Source organism: Pseudopodoces humilis, chromosome 22 (assembly GCF_049639895.1).
Source record: "Pseudopodoces humilis isolate 2021_Gansu_Grassland_sample_001 chromosome 22, ASM4963989v1, whole genome shotgun sequence".
NCBI classification, from domain to species: domain Eukaryota; kingdom Metazoa; phylum Chordata; class Aves; order Passeriformes; family Paridae; genus Pseudopodoces; species Pseudopodoces humilis.
In genome coordinates this window covers 9368972-9385412 of record NC_142221.1, presented here as the reverse complement: position 1 = coordinate 9385412, position 16441 = coordinate 9368972, and the positions used below count along the sequence as shown (strand labels likewise).

The 16441-nt window shown below is 50.7% G+C and overlaps 1 protein-coding gene across 3 annotated transcripts in view; it reads left to right on the top strand.

Annotated features, from left to right (window-relative positions):
* PNPLA7 (patatin like domain 7, lysophospholipase) overlaps positions 1-16441 on the top strand; it is a 102799-nt gene that overhangs the window by 85186 nt on the left and 1172 nt on the right. For all 3 annotated transcript variants that reach the window (XM_088065717.1, XM_088065718.1, XM_088065716.1), the window contains 7 exons: positions 1352-1421; positions 2831-2947; positions 4674-4822; positions 6038-6190; positions 8164-8271; positions 12134-12218; positions 15774-15877. In XM_088065717.1, the coding sequence (XP_087921843.1) occupies positions 1352-1421; positions 2831-2947; positions 4674-4822; positions 6038-6190; positions 8164-8271; positions 12134-12218; positions 15774-15877 (786 nt within the window). The remainder of the gene's footprint in view (positions 1-1351; positions 1422-2830; positions 2948-4673; positions 4823-6037; positions 6191-8163; positions 8272-12133; positions 12219-15773; positions 15878-16441) is intronic.

Sequence of the window (16441 nt, the reverse complement as noted above, 5' to 3'; positions counted from 1 at the left end):
AGGTGTCAGAGAGGCTTCTCTTCCCATTCCCCTGTTTTTGCTTAATCTGTGGTTGAAGCACTGAGAACTGCAATCCCCAGAGTGTCTTCAGCATGGAGAGGTACCCCAATATTCTTGTAATCACACTTTATTCATCCACTTTGAGCCCTCCCCAGTCCCATGGGCTTCACAGAGCTGCTGAAGAGATTAAACTCAGCAGAAAAAACCCCTGATTCTTGGCAGTGCAGGATTTCAGGTGGAACAGCACAGAAATCACACCAGGATTCGCAGCCTGACCAGTGAGGGAGGGCTTCCAGCTCCAGTGGTCCTGGAGTCCAAACCTGTGTTTGGTTTGAGTTGAAGCTGTGCTGGAGAAGGCCCAGACACCCTGTCCAGTGAACAAATGCTGCCTGGGAGAGCAGGTTTTCCTCTTCAGCTTTGAGTTTTCTGACTGACAGAGCAGCATCAGCTGTTCCCTGGGCACAAGCTCAGTTTACTCAGACCAGTCCTCCTGCTTCCCCTTGGCAGCTACCATTTCACCAGGCACCATGGAAACTTTCCAAAACTGTCCTCCCTCCAGCAGAGCCCTGCACACTTGGGAGGTCACCTTCCCCTTTTTCCATCTGCTGGGAGGTGAGACATAGCTGAAACCAGAGGGAGAACTTCCCCAGGGCTGGGTGGTTTGGTCTGGCCCCACTGAATAAACTCTCAAAGCTCTTGGCTTAGCCATTCCTTTTGTGTCTCACCCTCCTCCTGTTCCACACTCCCCACTGTGAGATCCTGCTGGATCTCAGGTAACCTCTAGAATCTTCCTGGAGTTTTACCTTGCAGGTCCTTTGTTCCTGTAGCCAATGCTTGAGTTTGGTGTTGTCCTCTTTGATTCCTGAAAATTCCTGAAGCAATGAGCCCTGGCTCCATCACCAGAGGGTACAAATTGACCATTGTTCAGTCAAGAGGCCGTGGATCATGTTCTTCATGTCCTCCAGCACTGAACAGCCTCAGGATCCCTTGGGGTGGGAGTGACCATCAGATCCTCACCCTTCACCTGAAATTACAATAAAGACACCCTGCAGAAGCTGCCTGTGCTTTGTGTGAGGAGCTCTCTGTGCTGCCTCTGCACACTCTGCTGGAACAGGGGGTTCTTGCTGCTGCAGGAAGGACATGAGGGTTTTTTCTGCCTTGGTTTTGAATGAATTGTTTGCATGAGAGAAAAATTCATGAATATAAACACAGGAGGGTTTTTCTTCCATGCATGCAGGTGTGTGTCTGTAGCTCTGTCTGGTGAGGTCCAGAGGTTGTTGCTCTGCTGTGTGTCAGGCACAGGGCGTGGTCAGGTCTCAGATTCAGTAAAATTGGGACTCCTCTGTTGCAGGATTTGTGGATTCCTTACTTCACCATCACCACCGACATCACTGCCTCGGCCATGAGGGTGCACAGGGATGGTGAGTGTGGACATGGCCCCTCCAGGCCTTAAATCATCATGGGACACTTCAGGGCCATCCCTTACTCCTGGAATTTGTCTCACCATTGAAATTTTGTCCTTGGGGCTGGCACAGGTGACACTGCCCATTCCTGCCGTTCCAGGGGGGTTATGGAGCTGCTGAAGGATTCTGGGCTTTAATCAGGGTAGCTAAAACAAGCAGAAAAAGGATTAACCCATCTCAGAGGTTTTGTATTCCCATTCCACAGCAGGTTAAGCCAGTTGAGGTCAGGAAACTCACTCCAGCCAGCTGCTTGTCCCCGTGGAAGTTTAATGCAAGGATAGGAATCAGCTGGAGAACAGTTACGGTTGTCTCCACTGAATGGAGATAAATTAAGTTCCCAGCTGCTGCCATTTCCCATCTTGGTTTGGTCTGTGAGGTGTAACACACGTCAGCAGTTTCCTTGAGTGGAAGTTCCACTAAAACTATTAATAATAATCCCCAAATGTGCCAGTATTAACCCGTGCTAACAGCAGGAGTGCTGGCGTTGTAATTAGAAACAGAGCTGTTATCTGTTTTAAAAAGAAAACACAAAAAAAATCAATTCCCAGGGAATTTGCTGGGAAGAGTTGCTGTTGGAAGCACCAGGCAGTTAATTACTGATCAGTGAGTTAACACTGCAAAGGCTCACTTATTCCTGATATTTTAAAGATTCACTTCTCAGACAAGCCTCTTGGCCTGTGGAAATGCTGTGTCTTCTCAATTTGGTTGATGCAAATGTAAAGAGAAGAATCAGTGGGTAAGAGCCTTAAAGCAGAATGTTTTACAGGAAACACGGCAAATCAATTTCTCCTTGACTAAACTTTGTTTCTAACAGCTTAAAGGATTGTAACTGTTCCTTACAGCACCAACAGAAGTGGCCCAAGAGAAGATAATGATCCCCACCAGGCATTTGCAGTGGTTTCACAAGAGAAAACATTTGCTTGTTGCAGAGGAGGGAAAATAGAATTTTGGGGGGTTCTACAGCTTATATTTTTCAGGTTCAGGTCCTACTAAAAGTCAGGGGTTTGTGGATCTCTGGAGAATACAGTGACTGCAGCTGCACTTGTTCAGTCAATCCCTCTGTCCTCAGGAGAAACCTTTTCCTTCCCTCCTGGTGCTCCCTGCAGTAGGAACATGCTGAGATCTCTCAGAATTCAGTAAATCTGAGGAATGGGCTCAAACCCCTGCGTTCTGGGGCTTTTGCCTGATGCCTGCATCGTCTTTGTTTTATCCTAGCCAGCATTACAATAGAAAAAATAACAAACTGCTTTAATAACTTCCTTCTGAGGAAAGCCTCCATCTCTTGATTATCTTAATGAGTGCAGCAGCCTCCCCCCTGCGTGGCAGTAATTAAGGCTGGGTGATTAACGCTGTTGCCCTCCCCGCAGGCTCGCTGTGGCGCTACGTCCGTGCCAGCATGTCCCTCTCGGGGTACATGCCTCCCCTCTGTGACCCCAAGGATGGCCATCTCCTCATGGATGGGGGCTACATCAACAACCTGCCAGGTAGGAGCATGGATTGTGCTGGGAGAAATTCCCAGAACTGCCCAGCAAACAGCCTGCAAGCTTTGGGCCTCTTGTTTTTTTCCCTAAAGCACAGAGAAATGTCACCTTTAACCTCGTGATGGTTACCTGGAGTCCTTGCTTGCAGTTTCCTGGGTGTTGCCTTTATTATGGTTATTTATTTGTTTATTTATTATTTATTTTTATTATTTATTTTGGCTTTATTTTGTTTTTTTTTTATGATAGCCAAATTCTGAACATACAACTCTCAGCTAAGTCTGAATTATTTTAGTGCTTGCTGAAGGGAGGGAGGAGGAATCAAACCACCGACATAAAACCTACCTTGGAGTTTCTCTTCAATCAGTTAATTAATAAATAATTCTGAGAGAGCAGCAGCATTTGCTGCTCAGGCTGCTGTCAGCTGGGAATATTGGGGCCATGGAAGGAGGATATGGGGTGTGGGGTGAGGTCTGAGCCCCCAGCAGCATCCAGGGGTGTGAACTGGCTGTGTTTGGGATGGGTTTTGTGTCAAGACTCCACCTGAGCAACCCGAGTCATTTCCATCTTCCTGTCACACCCTGACTGTGTTTTTCCATCAGGGCTGTATTTACCTAAAACTCAGAAACAGAAATAGCACAAAACAGATCTCCCACATCAGCATCTGGCATTCTCTGTGCTTGTAATTGTGATTGCAAACCAAAGCACCTCTTGCATCTCCACAGCTGGAGAGGGCAAAGAGCAGACCCAGGTGACACTGGGTGGGAAACACAATAGACTGAACGAGCCTAGGAATGTAAATCCAAGTTACAGAACAGATCTGCTTTAAAGAAGTGTCTAAATTAAGCCTCTAAATTGGCTCTTCAGAGCTGTGGTTTTCCTACGCAAAACTATTCTGGAAACTGCAACTATCTTGGACTCTGGGGGTGTGAAAGAAATATAAATTCATTCTGTGAGGTTCATGTCCTTCTCTTCCCTCCCTTGGCGCTTCCCTAAATCCTCACCCATAACCAAAGACTGCAGCTCGTCCTTTTACCGACCTTGAAGTAGGAAGTGTTGCCTCATTTCTCTCCCACTTTCAGATGTGATTCTTTCTCTTGGATCCCAGAGCTGTTCTCAGGCTGCCATCCAGCCTCTCCTCGCTGGCAGGTCCTGTCCTGCTCCTGCCATTGTCACCTTCTCCCTCCTCTCTCTAAGGCACTGCCACTTGTTCTCTCTGCAGGTCTCCCAGGTCTTTTTTTGGAATCAATGTGGGTTTGATGAGCACGGTCCCACTGCACCCAGCGTGGTGTCACTGCCCTGGTGCTGTGTCCCCTGTCCCCTGCTGCCTCACAGGGCTCCTGGGGACCTCAGGGAGGGTCAGGTCATCCCACTGATGTGAGGCAAAACATCCCCTGTCAGTGATGTCCCCCAGCAGTGGGACTCACCCTGGGGTCACTCCCTCCCCATGGAGCCTCCCTGAGCAGGAATGGGCAGAGCTGCTGCAGAGCTCATATGGAATCACAGAATTATTTAGGCTCAAGATCCCTCTGAGTCCAACCATTCCCAGCAGTCTCCCGTGTCCCCAGGTGCCACATCCCCTGCAGGGGTGGCCGCTGATGGTCACTCCTGTCCACAGCTCCTGGGGTCCCACCCCACCTGGAGCCACACACAAACACACACAGGAGCCATGGAGATCTGTACCTGCAGCTGGGAGGGCACAGGGGCTCTGACACCTCCTGTCCTGTCCCAGCTGACGTGGCCAGGTCCATGGGGGCCAAGGTGGTGATCGCCATCGACGTGGGCAGCCGGGACGAGACCGACCTCACCAACTACGGCGACTGCCTGTCGGGCTGGTGGCTGCTCTGGAAGAGGTGGAACCCCCTGGCTGAGAAAGTCAAGGTACTGGGGCCTACACTGGAGTGGCAGCTGCTTTTCCAGAGCAGTGGGAAGATTCCCTCTGTTACTCAGGGAGCAAGTCTGTGCCAGATTTGTTGTTTTGCTGGGTTTGAGCTCTTGTTCAGAGAACTGGGCAGTGCCCTCACAGCACAGGGATGTGGGAAGGGGCTGGCAGAATTCTTAGAGCAAGGAAACCTTTTCTTGGAGCTGTATACATTCTGATAAAGTCAGAATTTATTAATTTTACCCATAAAATTAATAAATCTGTCCGGTTCACTTTCTATCCTGTATGTCTCTGAACTGCTGATTTAGGGAGATTTTAGCACTTGGCAGTAATTAAGTACAATGATAAAGATGGGTCTGCAGAGTATGGTTTATTATCATGATTCTCCTTTTGTTGCATGTGGTTAGGCCAACTCTGTTCCTTATTCTGTATTTCCTAAATTATCTGGCTCTGCAGCTGTCCCCCAAGTGAATATTGATCTTAATTCTTCCCTCCCAATTGCATTCCCAGTTGGAATTGGTCTCATTAGTCTCCAGTAAAATATTCCAACTGCCTGAATAGCACCCATGGAAACCTGGAATTCCTTCCTGAACACCACAAAAACCATTTATTTTTTTTACTGGTAGTGGTGAAACAGTGGCCAAACGGGGCTGGTGAAGTTTCCATCTGTGGAGATGGGAAAACTTAGCTGGTCATGGACCAGCTTCCCCAGCTGACCCTGCCTGGGCAGGAGGGATGGACTGGATGATCTCAAAGGCTCCCTGTCTACCTCAGCCATTCTGCAGAATCTCTGCCCTGGCACTGGACAGATGAGAGAACAGTGGAATTACAGACTGGCTTGGGTTGGAAGGGACCTTAAAGCTCATTCAGTTCCACCCCAAGGCTCCAAGCCCTGTCCAGCCTGGCCTTGAGCACTTGCAGGGATGGAGCATCACTGATTTCTGCCTTGAAGGATCACTGTGCCCCTCAGCACAGATCACATAAATATTTCACTATATCCTGGCATGAAAGTCTTGGTTCAAGCTTGTTGGAAGGCAGTTCCCTTTCTGGTGCTGATCATGGACTCTGATCCCTGCCCACGCTGGGACACGGCCAGAGGTGCCAGGGCATCACCGGGGTCCTGTGTGCCAGCTCACCTCTCCCCCTTGGGGAACACCCAGAGCACTCCGAAATCCACTTGGAGGAGCTGATTCTGTGGCTGGTGTGCCGGGCAGGTGCTGAACATGGCCGAGATCCAGACGCGCCTGGCCTACGTGTGCTGCGTGCGGCAGCTGGAGATGGTGAAGAACAGCGACTACTGCGAGTACATCCGGCCCCCCATCGACCGCTACGGCACCCTGGACTTCGGCAAGTTCGATGAGATCTGTGTAAGTGCCTTCCCTGGGCCCCCAGCACCTCTCCTCACAGCTCTGCTGCTGCTAATTAGTGCTGAAGCGGCGCAGAGTGAATAATTGACACTCAATAATGCTGTGGAATGAGATCCCGGCCGGGAGATTGGATTAGCAGCAGGAATTGAGTTAGTAATCTTGATTTTATAATGACCTGTGAAGGGATGGGTTGCCTGTTTGGTGGCAGTTCCTGCTCAGCTGCTGGGTGAGAGCTCCTGGGTGTCTGAGCTGCCCTGGGCAGTTGGGGCTTGGCACTGGTGTGGGCTGGGGTTTGTCCTCACGTTCCCCTCGTTCCTGGAACTTGTTGTAGCATGGAAGGTTTGCAGAAGTCTGTCAGCAAGGCCTTGAATCCTGGAGATGGAGGGAAACATGAAAATACCTGATTCTGTTAATTTTTGAACACTGCTATTAGTAAAACATCATCCACAATTCCTCTGCACCCCTTAGAGGGTCAGGGACTGGCTCCAGTGTCAGGGTGTTGGAAGAGTGATGCTGCCAGGTCACATCACTGGCATTGGGTTGTGTTTGTGTCAGAAGCCAGCATGGGCACAGCTGGCTCCAGGTGTGCAGGGAATTGTTCTGGTGACACAATCCAGCATTCACAGCAGAAGTGTCCCTGCCCAGGCAGGGCAGCAAAAGCAATTCTGGCTCAGTGTCTCCTGTCAATAAAGTGATTGTACTGTCTCCTTCCATTCTTTGCCTGTTTTAGTCAGGCATTTTCCATGTCCAGATATTCTGCAGAGCTCTGCTCCCCTCCCAGCATGGAAAGCCACCACTCCTTGAAGTCAGCCTCCATGGCAGTTTATTGAGAAGCTGTGAAGAGTGATGTCTCTGGTCCTGGCTGAACAAACACTGCCCAGCCCCAGGAGCACAGTGCAGCCCTGCAGCCTCACCTGACAGATTCCTTACCACACACAGCAGCTATTCCAGGCCACCAGCTGATTTCCCCGGTGTGAATATTCTCTCTGGGATATTTGGTGCCTCTTGGCTCCTGGGCAAACTCTGCTGTCTGCCTGTGGATCTAGGACTGATAAATAATTCTTTGTTCTTTGCCAGCTGGAGAGTCCTGGCTGATTTGAAATCCTTGACAGGCAGGTGTGGTAGTTGATCACAGGAACAGATCGTGAGCTGTCACATCCCTGCTCTGTTCTAATGTGCTGCTGTTAAAGAGATGTAAAGGCACCAGGCAAATTTTGTCAGTGCAATAAAACCTGAGAGAAGGGCAGTTCCTCAGAAGTGTCGCTGTCTGTGGGCAGGTTCTTGGCAGGGATGGAGGGGCAGCACCTCCTGGATTCTCATTCCCTGCAGCACAGCTCAGTAACTTCTGTCCACAAGGACAGTTTTAAACTGTGCTGGCCTCAAAGGGAAGGACAGTCCAGGCATTCCTTTATCCTTAGGGGCTGGGAAATAGTGGGGAGGGATCATTTCAGCTCTGTGCCTGGATTTTACAGGAAATAGAAAAGGGCACCAGCATTTTCCAAGGAGCTGAAGGATCTTCATGTCAAACCCCTCTGGTGTACAGCCCTGGAGCAGTGGAGGCTGTGGGTCACTTCCTGAAGCTCAGCTCCTCATGGTTATTTTGGGTCAGCCTGACCCTGACAGTGGCAGAGCTGTCAGCTCCTTTTTGTCCCCTTCATCACCCCACCCTGGGCTGGGACAGATTGTGAGAAGTGAATTCCCGTGTCTCCCGTGCTCTGAACCCTCATCCAAAATCTGCAGGAGAGACAGCACCAGAGGTTTAGTGCTGCTGCCAGAACCAGGGCTGGAGATGGGATCCAGGGCTCTCAAAACCTGTTGCTCTGTCCTTCCCATTTGATTTTTCAACATCATTTCTACTGTGTTCTGAGAAAAAGAGTAAAACTCTGAGTGATGGGTCTGTTTTTTTCCAGTTGTTTTCATGCTAATGACAGTTATTAATTAGTATTTTTCCTCCTGATTATTTTTTTTTCCAGGAAGTGGGATACCAGCATGGAAAAACTGTATTTAATGTGTGGTGCAGGAGTGGAGTCCTTGACAAGATGCTGAAGGACAGACAAGAGACCTGCAAATCCAAAACTGATGTAAGTGCTCAGGGAAATGCTGCTGGAGCTGCTCAGGGCTGGGACAGGGGACAGTGACTGCCCTGAGGTTGGTTCCAGTGCTCTGCATTTCTTGGCAGGGAAGTTCCACTTGGTTTTAAGAAACAGTTACCACCTTTTTGAGGAATTTGGATAATATCTTATAATATAAGGGCTCACTGTCCTTCCTGTCCTTTGAATGCCTCTGATTTGAAACACAAGTGATTCAAAGGCTTCATGTTTTACCCAGTAGCTCTTTTTTATCATCTTTTAGAGAGAGGGGAATGAGCAGTGATTTTTTAAGGGATGGCCAGAATGAATCATAACTCTGATGAGCCTCACAGAGGGAAGTCAAATGAGGTGAGAGATGACACTGAGGATTTGCAGCTCTCCAGGGGTGGGTGGCAGGGCACTTCAGCTCAGAGATGGGGAGAGGATGGATGGCAGGATGGACACTGGCCCAGGGATGAGGGGTGGATGATTCCACATCTGAGCAGGTGCCCTCAGTGTCAGCAGAGGCTGTGAGTCACTGAGGGGTGGAAATGGCTCTGCTGGGAGGAGGTGAAGGTCACCCTCAGCTCCAGGGGGACTGCTCAGCATCAGATGGATCTGCCCACGCTGCCTGGCAGGGCCAGAGGGGATCAGGAAGGAGCACACAGGGACTGAGCCGTGGAGATCCATGAACCAGGAGCCCCCAGACTCCCGAGCCTGGGATTTGTCTCTGGGAGCACACCTGGATGAGGAGGTGCTTCAGTGTGACTGCAGTTGGGTCCTCAATCCTCCTCTGGCACCTCCTGATCGGACAAAAGGGGCTGGGGTTCAGGTTTTGTGTTAAAAGTCATAAGGAGAAGTCAAGGCAGAGAAAACTCTCTCAGAATTGGCTGTGTCCTACTTCAGCCTCACTTTTATCACAGCCAGTAAAAAATCTCAAACATTTTCACTTCTGTAGCAGACACTTTTTTAAAGAAGACTGCTTTTTAAACTGCCCTTTTTATGGGATCAGTAATGGAGGGGAATATTTCACTTGACTCATGCAGCATGATGGACATTTCTCACATCTGCCCTGGGTTCTGTGGCACTTCAGAGCCCTGGAGAGCAGAAGTGTCACATCCTCGATGTGACACAGCCTGGCCCTGCACTCGCTGGATAATGAGGCACCAAGTGCTGATTGCTGAGGTGCCACAGCATGGAAATAACGGGGTTGGGAGAGTGACTCACCAGCCCTGCCAGGTTATGGAGCAGGAGCCACGGGCTCTGTGCTTCCCTGGTGCTCCCAAGGACCGTGGCATCATCTGCTCATCCTCCAAAAACTCCAGAGCCCTCTGAAACCCAAGATTTTTGCATCTGACTTCTGTTGCAGGAGATATATTTCTGTGAAGTTACAACTGTTGCAGCTCCCAGTGGGGTATTTTTCTTGCTTTTCTTAGTCCATTAGAGTCACTTAAGTCCTTTAGCTGCGTTATCTTCCAGGCAGAGCAGCTGATATTTTTAACTTGCCTTTCATTAGCAAAGGTTTTGATGCTTTATATGTTTTAGTTCTTCATCTATTTCTGGACTGTTCAACATCTGAGAGTTGAGTGCCATTTCTTATCATCTCGTTTCCATGTTTTGAGCATTGCAATTTTATTTAAAAATCCAGATATTTAATAATTTAGATGCTTCTCCTTTGCTTTGATCATTTAGTCCCTGTTTGTCTTGTCTCCAAAATGCAAATACTGAAGACACAAACAACAGGAACCTTACATAAACTTTACTTTGAGCAGCCCTTACTCTTCCCCAGTATGGAATGCTGCAGCACCATTAATTGGATCTACTTGGGGAAGTTCTGTCTACTGAGGTGTTATTCATAGGCAAAGCTAAATATAATCCAGCAGACTACAATAGTAACTGTCTTTTTCTGCTAATTTATTTCATGAAGATTGTGCCAAAGAGAAAACCTTCCTCCTTGGGAAAAAAAAATATCAGAGAGGTTTGAGAGTGGGTTTCAGGTGGGTCTGAGACACTTCACTTCGTGTTATCTGATGGGAGGGTGGTTTTGTCCTTAAAAGTAGTGAGAGGAAGCATTTAAACATTAAACTCCTGTTTGTAAAGCACCAAACGAGAGTGGGAGGACACCTGGTTCCCACAAGTGGTTTTCCAGTCCTGGTGCTGAGGCTTTGGGTGCAGCTGCCTCCCCAGACAGGCTGGCCTGGGGGTCAGCTGGGGCACAGATGCTGCTGAGGGTGCACTCACACTTCATTCCCATCCATCCTCACCACAGGAGCTGCTGATGGTTTTCCTGGGGCACCCTTTGGTGCTGGGCCCTGCGGGATTTTGTTCAGCTGCTCATGCAGAGCCCTGGACTCCATCCCATCCAAAGCTGTCCCTGCCTGGCACTTGTCTGCCCGAGTGCTCTGTGCAGCCACCTCGTCCTGGAGTGGATTTTGGAGTCCAGGGATGGCCTCAGACGTGGCTGAGTGCGTGTGGTGGCCAGAGGGTGCTCGTGTCCCTCACTGAGTCGTGTGGCACGGACTGGAACTGTCAAGGAGCTTTTCTTCCCTGTCCTGGGAAAGAGCTTTCTGCAAATGCTGCACTGGGAACCTTCAGGTTGGATGTTCAAAGTGAGCCTGGGCTGACTCATCCTTTCCAGCAGTTCCTTAACAGTCACAATGAGCTTCCCAACTTCTTTATATTTTAAGGTGTGTGTCCTGAGCTACTGCTGTTCCATTTCATACAGGAACCTCTTCATTCCCTCCCGGCTTTTCTCTGCCCCCGTTGCTTGTCCTGGATCTGCTCTGTGCTGTGGCTGTTCTAAATTACATCAAGATCAGCTACAGATGAAAGGTCAACTGAGAGCACTTTGCTGCAGCAGCAATGGGCTGCTGCTGTGACCCCACAGGGGTTGTGTGATTCACAGAAGAGCAAAGGATTGTTCATAAAACCCCGTGTTAGGAAGCTGCCCTGGCTGGGAGCACAGGGGCAGGTCTGGGTGTTTGGGAAGACAATTTCCACAGCAATTCCTGGCAGCCCAGTTCCCTCTGCCAGCTCTCCCCTATCCCTTTCCTCTGGGTTGGGGTTGTTACTGTGTTCATTAAACTCACTGGGTTTAAAAAAGGATGAGAGGTGTTCAGGTGTCCACATGGTTACCTTGTGCCCAGCCCCAAAGAGGGAGGTGGGGCTGCAGGAAGCCCAAGAGGGCTCTGAAATGCCAAAGTTGGGTTTTCTTGGAGGAGAGACAGGAGAAAGAACTTCTCAAAATAGAGAACAGTCAGCTTGGTTGAGACAGAGTGAAAATAGCAAGGGTTTATTGGAGAGAGGAATTGTGGTGGGAGATGTCTCTGCAGGTTCTTGCTCACTGCAGCAGCTCTGGGGCTTTCAGGGGTCCCCAGGGGTCCTGGTCACCCCAGTGGCCACCTGTCCCTGCTGGCATCACTCCAGCTGAGGGATGTGTGTCCCACCTGCTCACCTCCTCCCAAGGGAAAGCAGAAGCTCCCTGGGGGCTGCACCTCCCTCTTAGAAAGGGACCCTGATGGAGAAAAACATGTGGAGTGAGCTCTGTCCATGCTGGGACCCAACCCCTCCTGTGCTTCTCTCTAGGGTCTTTTCCACAGTTTGCTAAATTTTTAATAAGGATTCTTGTTGTGTGGGTGGAATAAGAGCCATTAAGAGCATGTCCCGCTGTTGGGAATCCCATCTCTGCACCAGACCTGCATCAGGAGAGCTGTTTTGAGAATTTCTCACTGATGAGTAATGGTTTTTGAGGGGGCAGCTGTGGAGAATTTGTGCGTCTGGAGCTTTGTTCAATATAATTTTTATACAGTCTCGACTTGTTTGGATTTTCTGTGTGTATTTGCTGACAAACCTTGAATTTCTCCCTGTGTTCCAGAACGTGACCTGTCCCACCACCTCCTTCACAGACCTGGCAGAGATCGTGTCCCGCATCGAGCCCGTCAAGGCTCCGGTGGCAGACGGTGAGCGGGGCTGGGGAGGGTGGGAGGAGGGACAGCTCCTGCTCTGAGCAGGGAGCCAGCCTGGGCATTCCCTGCTCCCCTCAGGGCCCAGTCCCCCTGTGTCCCCCTGCTGACACCTCTTAGTGGTGTGTGTGCTCCCAGGTAATCCCTGCTCAGCTCTCATCTGAGGGAACAACCTCAGCTTCCATCCCCTCCCCGTGCCCTTCTGCTGGCTCCATCCTCAGCCAGTGTTGGGCTGGGAGGAGGCTGAGCTAAAGCCCTGCCCCAAGGATGTTTTCCCTGCTGTTGTGAGTAGGATCAGGAGTGACTCACTGGCTCCACTGCTTTTTGTGTGCTCCTGTTGTGGGAGCAGCAGTGAACTGATGAGGAGCAGGTACCAGCTCCTGCGTGGTGACACAAAGGTGCTCTGTGCCCTGCAGAGCAGCTCCCTGTTTATGGAGCTCCCAGATCCAAAAGGATCAGAGCCTTGCAGGCCTGAAACCCCTGAGTGTGTCACCAGGGCTGGAGCTCTTTCTAAACAGTCTCTTCCCCTCCTCCTGATTCTTGTTCCTGCAGAGGGAAAGCTAAAGTTAGCAGTGCTCCCATCTGTGACTGTTTGTAGAGATGTCCCTGTGGTAATTTGAAATGCTAATTACAATCATATGCCTTATGAAGAAAATATTAATCAAATGTGGTTGAAGCAGCCATTGTGAATAAGAGTGAAGAGTTCATGGTATGTGGTTATTTAAGGCTCAGGCACTGAGACTTGCTGAGATTTAACCAGAGCACTGGGACAGATCCTCCTCCTTTATGTAGTTCCTGATTATTCCCCATCAGGCTCCTGCTTTGTGCTGAACGAGGCCATGGAAGGGAGTGTGGCAAATGGCTGTGGCACATCCTGGGCAGAGGAGGGGGTTCAGGGGCTGCTGGCAGTGGGATGGGATGGGCAGGGGGCTGCAGTTTCCTCCCTTGGCTGTGGGGTCTGGAGGAGAGGGAGGCAGCAGGGTCACACACACAGACACCGAGCTCCCAAGGATCCTTTGTGTTCCTGCCCTGGCTGGCTCCGAGTGGCTGCAGGGACCCTGCCCGTGTCTGGGTGGCAGTGACAGCAGTGACATTCCTTGGTGGCCTCTGTGCATGATCCGGGGATGATCCCTGCTCCAGAATCCCCAGCTGTGATTTGGATTCACAGAGCTGGCTGTGGCCAGGGGAGCACAGGTGCCACTCTCCAGGGCTGTCTCTGTCACATCCCTGCTCAGGCTCCCCCCTGGAGGAGCCCAGATCAAGCCCTTGTAGCAATGGGCATTTGCATGAGAGGATTTGTGGAAGAGAAATGTTAATGGTGGTGCCAAATGCCTGGGTTGGCCATTGGTGTGAAGCAGGAGACATCCCAGCACCTCTCAAGGGACACAATTAGCATTAGCACAGTTAGCACCTCTGCATCTTTGCTTCTTAAAAGAACTTTTCTGAAGCAGCATTAATGCAGCTGAGGCTGTGCTGAGCTTCCAGTGCCTGATTCAGCCTGAGGTGTGGCAGTGGCACTGCAGGAGCCCCTCCAGCCACACCACAGCAAAGAGCCACCAGCAGCTGCAGGAGCACGGGGTGCTCTGGGTGGGGAAATGTGCCCTTCCTGCAGGGAATGCACTCACCCTGCTCAGGGCAGGCTTGGCAACCTTTCCATGGTGGAATCTCCTCTTGGCTGGCTGGATTTCAGGCTGTGCCCTTTGGGTGGTGGGGAGTTGAACAGAGACTTTTGGTGCTTCTGGGAGGTTCTGTAGTGCCCAGAAAGTCACGGTGAGCTTCAGCCTTGATGGAAGGTGATGTCTGGGGACAGCAGGGCTACCTCCTGTTCTCATTTTTCCCCTCCAACGCCCAGAGCTGCTGTGTGGAGGTTGTGAGAAGGGTGGCTCTCGGTTCTGTGTCTGTAGAAAGACCTGAATGCTGAATAGTGCTGGGAAAATCAAGTTTGGTCTTGATGGCAGCTGGTTTTATTGGAAGTATAAACTCCAAACTCTTGTTTGTGGTGTCTGTTGCTGTTCAGATAAGCTTCCAGTTTCTCTGGTGTATTTTATTGAAGACTATCATTAGTGTTATTAGTAAAAACTAACAGTCATTCTCTAATTCACAGTACAAAAACCCCACTAAAATAATAAAAGAAAATAAAAATACCAAATGTCTTTCATTCCAATGTTCTAGCAGTTGGTTGTAGTTATGTGCTAGAAGAAAAGGCTGTGGAACAGACTGTGCTGTTGTCTTCAGTGTGGAGCAGATGCTAATGACAGCTCCCAGGAGAAATACTTAATCAAGGATCTGGTTTAAACAGGAGCCCCTCTCTTCACCAGTGGGCTACACCCCAGGAATTGCTTCAGAGCACACTGGAATTTACTCAGGAAAGGGGCAGAAGAGCTGGTGTCACACAAATGTGATTTTAATGGTAACAATAAAATGTCATTTTCACACATCCTGAAGATCTGGGTGCCAGCAGAGGAAGGTGCTGCCTGCCCCAGGCTCTGCCTTGCTGTCCTCGTGCCCTGGTGTCTCGAGTGGCTGGGACAGGCTCTGCAGGGGCTGCTGCTGCCCTGGGATGAGCTGGGAGCATCGATTGCCCTCCCAGCCCAGCACATCCTGGAGCTGCTGTGGGGAGTCAGCCCTGGCTGCAGGTGGAGTCATTAAAGTGTTTGAGTTGGGAGGAACCTTAAAGCTCATCCACTTCCATCCCGGCCGTGGGTATTTCCCACCATCCCAGGTGCTCCCAGCCCTGTCCAGCTCCTCTGGGCACCGTGTGCCAGGGCCTGCCCACCCTTCCTTAAGGCCATTTCTTCTTGTCCTGTTCCTCCAGGCCCTTGTGAGGTTCTGCTCCTGCTGTGTTGGCTCTGCACTGATGTGTCTTCATTCCATGGGAACAGGCTGGGACTGGGGCCTTCCTTGCATGTCCTGCTGCTGTGCACAGCCCTTGAGACTCCCTAAATTATGTTAATCTGCTGGATTACTGGAGAAAGCAAGAGATTGTCCTCTGCAGAGAGGAAGGGAATGTAAATGTCACCATCCCCTGTGGAACAGAGATTGTGAGACGCTCACTTATCAGCTCCACAGCAGGCAGAGCTCACCCTAAGCCTGGGCTCCTGTTCCCAGAGTCTGACTGCTGTGTCCAGGGGAGTTTGGACTGGCAGCTCAGAGGCTCCTGAAGGTGTCCCACAGCTCTGGTTGGGCTGAGGGGTGGAAAACAGCAGCTGTGCTGTGAAGGGCATTCCCCAGGGAGCATCCCCCCAAAACCAGGGTCTGTCTCTCGAGCTGGGAACCAGCACCCAGCAGGACCTGGACAGTTGGACAGGGCTGCTGTGCTGTGGTTCCTTGGATTCTTGAAGGGCTCCAGGACACCAGCAGACAGAGAGGACATGGTTTATTTTTATCTGCTGGGGAGCTGAGATCTGTGTGTGAGCAGTCCCAGCTCGCTGAGCTGCAGAGAGCTGCTGGCACTGTCCTGCCCCTGCTGACAGTGGCAATCATTCCTCTCTGAGTTTCCTCTGCCTCCCTGCCTGCCAGTGAAACCCTGTGCTTTGTCTCTTCTCTCTTCAGATGAGTCAGACTACCAGACTGAGTACGAGGAAGAAGTTCTGGACAACCAGAAGGATGATTATCTCGATTTCATAAGCAACCAGGCTGAGGAAGACTCTGACTCGGTAGGAACTGTGCTGGAACAGGCAGTGGCTGGTCATTGAGTCCTGGATGAATGAGTGATGTGAGGTGGATGTGTTGGGAAAGATGCTGAGAGAAGTATCTGGGAGGGACTGGCTGAGGAGGACTGTGCAGAATTGCTTTGTGTTGGTACAGACACTGAATGGCACATGCTCACCCTCCTCAGGTTGCTCCTGGGCACAGTTAAATCCTGGTCCTGCAGCTCTCTGGGTTTGCTCCTAGGTGGATCAGGGCTGGAGAGGCTGAGGGAGCTGCTTCCTCCAGCTTGGAGGGAGAGGAGCTGAGGGGAGGATCCACCAGCTGCCTGGGTGGGGAGAAGGTGGTTATGGAGAAGGTGGTGGTTATGGAGAAGATGCCCAGCAAAAAGCCAGGAGGGGACAGGCACAATTTGTGCTGAAGGAAACCCTCCCTGGGGCCAGTGGGAAATGCTGCCCTGTGCACACGGCTGGCACCACCCTGGGCTGTGCAGGGAGAGGTGCAAACTCCACCCTTGTAGATACTTGAAAGGCAAAGCCCTGAAGAACCAGCTCCAGCACCTGAGTCAGCCC